General features: G+C 30.8%; 1 protein-coding gene across 1 annotated transcript; it reads left to right on the top strand.

Annotated features, from left to right (window-relative positions):
* Positions 1–456: 456 nt before the first annotated feature.
* Positions 457–5,281, top strand: LOC136213256 (NAC domain-containing protein 7). The gene is made up of 4 exons (XM_066002817.1): positions 457–904; positions 2,734–2,914; positions 2,992–3,263; positions 4,016–5,281. Exons 2-4 carry the CDS (start codon positions 2,755–2,757, stop codon positions 4,655–4,657), a joined length of 1,074 nt encoding a protein of 357 aa, XP_065858889.1. The 5' UTR covers positions 457–904; positions 2,734–2,754; the 3' UTR covers positions 4,658–5,281.
* Positions 5,282–6,553: the final 1,272 nt, after the last annotated feature.

Genomic DNA, 6,553 nt, shown 5'->3' with positions numbered 1-6,553 from the left:
AACGTTAAGAATAAAATTGCTTCTGACTATCAACCAACGATATGAATAAGACTGCATGGTTCTATATATTAAAAGTAAAATTGCTCCGTAATCTTAAAGTATTTTTACACAAACTTATCAACTTAAACTTTTTTTTTTTTATGGTTTTTTGAAATTAAAAGGTTTTGGAGTGGAATGGTTGATTGAAATTTAGTAGGGATTAATTAAGAGTAGGGTTATGCCCTAGCTAGAGAGAGAAAGAGAGAGCTACTTGAGCATCACACCACTAAAAAAAAATATCATAGCTCAATCGATTACCATCTCCATTCCAATTAAATGTCTTTTTCTTATCTTTTCTTTCTGAATTTATATTTATTCGGAATAAAAGAGTTCCTCACCGTCTGATTGATGATAACTTGTTCTAAGTTCTCTCTATCAAATTGAAATTGAAGAGGTGAATCTGGTCTCCATCAGTTGCTGGTGGAGTCTCAGCCTGCAACTCCTTCCCCGCCTCCATTTTTTACGCGCATAAAGCTTTTGCAGCAATCAAGCTTCCACTTAAAACTTAAAAAGAAGAAAGAGAAAGCATATATTATTAGGGCATGTGTGTGTTTGTTTTGTACTCATTATTATCATTTCCATTTCCTTTGCTTCTTATTTAACCCTATTCCCTCTCTCTTTCTCCATTCTTCTTCCTTTTTCCTTTTCTCCTTTTTCATTCCTTGGGATCTGCTTTCTCTCTTCTTCTTCTTCGACTGCTTCAATTCCCGAGGAGAACTTTTCATTCTTTCAATCTTTCTATGTTGTTTTTTTGTCTGTTCTCAATGTACAAAAGAGAGTGATAAAAAAAGCAGTTGTTAGCTTAAAGTGACTTTTGGTGAAGCAGATCTAAGAAGGACCTTTCACTTACTTGAAGATTATCAAGGTTGGCTACTATTCATCGTCACCTTCTTCTTCTTCTTCTATTTTATTATTTTCTTTTTGAAATTCAAAAGATGGATCAGATTTCTGTTTGCTGATTTTGCAAGATTTGAGTATGATCGGAGTCTTCTCTTCCGATATTTTTGTTTCAAAAGCTCAACTGAAACACCAAACCATATTCGATCTAATTAATACAACAATATTCATTTCATAAGATATGGTTTTTCTTTCTTCATCTTCAGACCTTTTTTTCTTTAGATCCTAGTTATAACCTCATGATTTAATTAACTAAATTTTCCTTCTGCTATGGACTGTATGTAAAATTATATCGCATTATTTTATGGTGCATAATATAGGGAAATTCATGTACAAACATATGATGTTTTACAATAATTTTGTCACTTGATCATCATATATATTTCAAGCTCCTCTCCTCTCTTTGTTTTTTCGAAAGTAAAGCTATTCAATTTTGATTGTTTCTAGGATTTACACCTTTTTTTCCTCTCTTCTGAGCTGAGAGAACACTTTTTGTATATTGAACTTCGTTCATGTGATTTAAGAGGTGAAAAGAAAATTTAAGTTTTATTTCTCGCTAATTGATTTCATATATCTATGTTAGGTCAATTTTAAGACAAAATTTTCTGATCAATTAATTCATATATGTGTGATTCCTTCCACTCTTTCAACATTTATTTCTGTAAACTGATTAAAGTTTATGAAACTTATAACAAGATTCTTGTACTCTCCAATTTAAGATATTGTAGATCATATAAACTGTATTAACTGGTTTTCCATAATTCGTTTTTTGCACCAAAGTTTCTAAATTTTAACATTTTCAAGCTCCTCCAAGATTCTTTTCATCTCAAAATCAAGATGTATATTAGCTAGATCATATGCAAGTTTGCTTATTATTCAACATTTTAGTCACTATAATGTTCTCTATCAATATCTTTCCTAATATTGCAAAGAGTTTGAATGCTTAAACTTATTTACATAGTATAGTTTTAAACTAAGATAAATTTCTCTAATATATCTACATACACATAAGTCATAACCGTTTTGCATAAATTTCCAAAAGCATATTGATCTGTTATGCAATATTTGTTTTATTTCTGCACCTATTTGTACTTATCATGTCAAAAAATAGAGCAGCTCTAATTTGCCAAGTGACTGATAAAACATCCCATTTCTTGTGAAAAAAAAGCTTGTTGAAGGATCGTATTCATGGTTTTGAGATGGTATAAGCTTCAAATAATTTGCAATTCATACTAAGTAGATCCCATCTAAGATGCAATAAATTGTGCATCAGAGGGGATTATTTTGCAGTGCTAATTATACATGATGTTCTTTTATTGACATGACTTGTGGCTTTTGGTTAGGTTAATTAACTGTTAGTTAGTTTTTTTTGGAAACAAATTAGCTGTTAGTTAAGTGTCAAAAAGTAGTACTTTAAGATAATGATGATTAATTTATTACTTGGTTTGAATGCCAAGATATTCAATCTCCTTTTTATTTCTTTTTGCACCAACATTATGTTTGTGTAATCACTAGCACACAGTAGCACTTCATCAATTTGCTGGTCAGCATTACTCATCCATAAAAGTGGGAAAACACATACATTGCAGAATTTATCATGGATGTGGTTGGAATAGGAAATATACACTTAATTAGATGTTTTCTGGATCAATACTATTTGTCCAAAATCATTTGCACTAATATTTCATTAACTATTAGTACTAAGGTTTTAATTTTCCTTGAAGCATGTAGAGTTAATAATTGTCAAGAAATCATTTGATTCAAAAGCTTAAGAAATAATGTGACAATTTGTGGCAGGTTCTTATTTCTTGGAACAGTATGAATACCTTTTCACATGTTCCCCCGGGGTTCAGATTCCATCCAACGGATGAGGAACTTGTGGATTATTATCTTCGAAAAAAGATTGCTTCAAAAAGGATTGATCTTGATGTTATCAAGGATGTTGATCTTTATAAAATTGAGCCATGGGATCTTCAAGGTATAGACATCAATATTTCTTCAATAATTCACATTTCTTACTAAGAAAATGGATTAATTATGAACTTTCTGTGATAGAATTGTGCAAAATAGGAACTGAAGATCAGAATGAATGGTATTTCTTCAGCCATAAGGATAAGAAGTATCCGACCGGAACTCGGACTAATAGAGCAACAAAAGCTGGCTTCTGGAAAGCAACTGGAAGAGACAAAGCTATCTATTCTAGACATAGCTTGATTGGGATGAGAAAAACCTTAGTGTTTTACAAAGGAAGAGCTCCAAATGGCCAGAAGTCTGATTGGATCATGCATGAATATCGACTGGAAACAAATGAAAATGGAACTCCTCAAGTAAGTTTATCATTAATGTTGCCTTTGCTTATAACTTGAAAAGTTTAATAAGAAACATAATATAATAATTGATGTTTTATGAAAATTGATATAATATATGCTAAGACAAAGGACTATGGAACTTAAACTTGAAGCATAAGCTTAATTACTTTAGCAAATAAGAATTTGACACCCTTAAGAAAAAATTTACATTTCTAATTATTTGATAGCCTCAATTAAAGTGAGACAATTATAATTGCTAACATTATATATATATATATAACTACATATGCTACAGAAATCAAGGCAAGAAAAGGTTTACACTCCATATTATTCAAGAGGTGTACATTGTTATAATAAAAGTTAGTGTTGAATTTTATTTATCAATTTCAACTTTTGGGCTGAATGATTTCTTAAAATGGTATCAGAGTCTCCTAGATAAAGTGTTTGAGAATTCAAATCCTAAAAATTTCATCTGTTAATGAAATTTCAATACAAGGTGAATCAGTGTCAATACAATTCCATTCCTTTTGATTTAATAGTCTTTGGCACAATGTTAAAAAACTATTTAATCCAACAACTTAAACTGTGATAAAGAGATTATTGAAATTCCATTGATCCACATCTATTTATTTATTTAGAAAGAATACTCAACAAATCAATTGCTCAATGTGTATAATTCTGAAAATGCACTTAATGGAATTTGAGCCTGTTTGAAGAGTCAAATTTAGTATGATTAACATGGTGTTCTTGTGATTAATTAATTGCACCAGGAAGAGGGATGGGTTGTATGCAGGGTATTCAAAAAACGACTTCCAACAGTAAGAAAAATGGGAGATTATGACTCTCCATGTTGGTATGAAGATCAAGTTTCATTCATGCCTGAACTTGAATCTCCAAGAGGAATCACTCAACCATATGCATCATATCTTCACCATTATCCTTGCAAACAAGAATTCGAATTGCAATACAATAACAATATCCCTCATGATCCTTTCCTTCAACTTCCTCAACTTGAAAGCCCCAAAGTTCCATATGGCTATGACAGAAACAACAACAACAACAATGGAACCCCAACTTTACAATCCTCAACTCTTACACAGGAAGAACAGCTTCAACAAACACACTTTCATCAAAATCTGAACTCATCAATCTACCAAAACAACAACAATGGAGAACAAGCTGTGGATCAAGTAACCGATTGGCGCGTTCTTGACAAGTTTGTTGCCTCCCAATTGAGCCATGAGGATGCTTCCAATAAGGAAGGAAACTACTCTAATGCCGCCGCGGCGTTTTCTCATGGAGCTGATCAACAGATGAATGTGCTTGCTAGTGATACCAAAAGGCCTGAAATTGGACAGCAGGAGTATGCTTCAACGTCAACATCTAGTTGCCAAATTGATCTATGGAAGTGAAAGCATATATATCTATATATACATATAGTTGCTAGAGAACTGGACCGAACTGGATCGAAATGAACGGATGCATACTAATTAATTATAGGTACTACAGTTTATATATGGAAAAACAAAGTGTTGATCTTATGATCCAAGTGACTGTACATAATAAAACTAAAAATGGTATCCTTGTGTTGGACTTATTATTATATATATGTCCAACATATATTATTATATATTGATGATGATGAATGAGTACCAAAAATAGAGTACAAATGCCAAAAAATAAGTTAGTACTCTGTGGATAGCTGAGCATTGTGGGAAATGACTTGGCTTTAATGTATCTTGCCTTACATGTTAAGGCTTTTATATTGTAACTTCTTATTTTTCTTATATTTTTTTCATTTGGACTATATACATTTTCATTTAGTAATGTAGGAGATCTGGCTAGCTATATTCTTTTTCCTCTTTAGCTTGCATAGATATTTCTGTATTATTCTGTCAATTTCATTTGATTCTTATGAATGAAGGCTTGTCTCTTTTGGTATGAAGCAAACATTCCTTTTGTCTTGTTCTTAAAGATATCAACTATATATACATAACAGCACATGCCACAGTTTTTGTTTTTGTCCTTTATGAGAAAAGCATAAAAGAGTGTTTACATTATAATAATAAAAGCTATTTTTAATCTTAATTATTTAAATATGAGTTTAAACTTTTAGTTTAAATAAACTTTTAACACGTTAAGAGCTTCATTAAACAAGTAGTCGAGAGTTCAAATAAATTTCAATATAGGTAAGATACACATGTATTTGTAGACATTTAGAGAATTCATATGTTACGTACTAAAAACTATTAAGGTGCAAAAAACTACTACTTGGAAGTATATGCATCACACGTCATGTTTATTAACATATTAGAAACCCGTACATAAAATGAAAGTTACCTTTAGGCTGTTGGATTTCAAATTTGATTACTTTTCAAGTCACAATCGAACTTGAAACATATACTAAACGACTAGAAACATTTTCTACTCAAGTCAACTATAATTGATAAGTCAAAGTTAATTAAAAATATATAAAAAACACAAAGACAACCATTGTATTCCGAAGAAAAATACCTAATGTACTCGCTCAATTCATATACTCCTACATAATTCATAAAAAGTAACATACATGACTTAAGCAAAAATTCATGTATCCAATCTTAATTTTACTCACGAAGAAACAGCAAAAACAATCAAGTAGCACCATTAGAACTATGATTAAGAAAAGATTTCACTAAAAATCCACTCAAAAACAATTTCAACCTTTAAGTTATACTTACCAAACAATTCTCAATTTGTTTCAGCTAATGATGACCCTTTTTGCCATAAGTAGTAAGTAACACTATAGCTAAATATCTGCAACTTTCTATTATTAGATATATCAACAATAAGAGTTAGTTTCTATTATTAGATATATTTAAGACATAATTCCAATGGCAAACAATAAGAAACTGTATAGAATGAAAACAAACAATATATTATCATAACATTTCTCACCTATCCTATGTATATATACATACCTGTTGAAGATTAATGAAATTGAACCTTGAAGCTCCTTCTTGATATATATATGGAAACAAAAGTAAATTCATATAGAAAGAAAAAAGATTACTAGTTGAGAAACTACATTTACCCACCTTAGCTTCAGAAGTTGAGCTGCAAGAACCAGGCAAAGATTTAAATGATTAACAAAGAAGACCAAGAAGAAGGAAGAAGGTGTTGACCTGGTGAAAATGAAGTTAGAAAATGAGGAGAAGTATAAATAGTAGGAGAAGAGAAAACATAAAAGTAAGAAAGTGTAATAATGGTGTAACAAGACTAAGTAGAAAGAAAAGTATGTTTGGTTGGATATATGTTTTTGACCTGAG

The sequence above is a fragment of the Euphorbia lathyris genome, chromosome 1 (assembly GCF_963576675.1).
Source record: "Euphorbia lathyris chromosome 1, ddEupLath1.1, whole genome shotgun sequence".
Lineage (NCBI taxonomy): Eukaryota > Viridiplantae > Streptophyta > Magnoliopsida > Malpighiales > Euphorbiaceae > Euphorbia > Euphorbia lathyris.
Note: the sequence above shows the minus strand (reverse complement) of the source record. Positions and strands in the feature narration are given on the sequence as shown.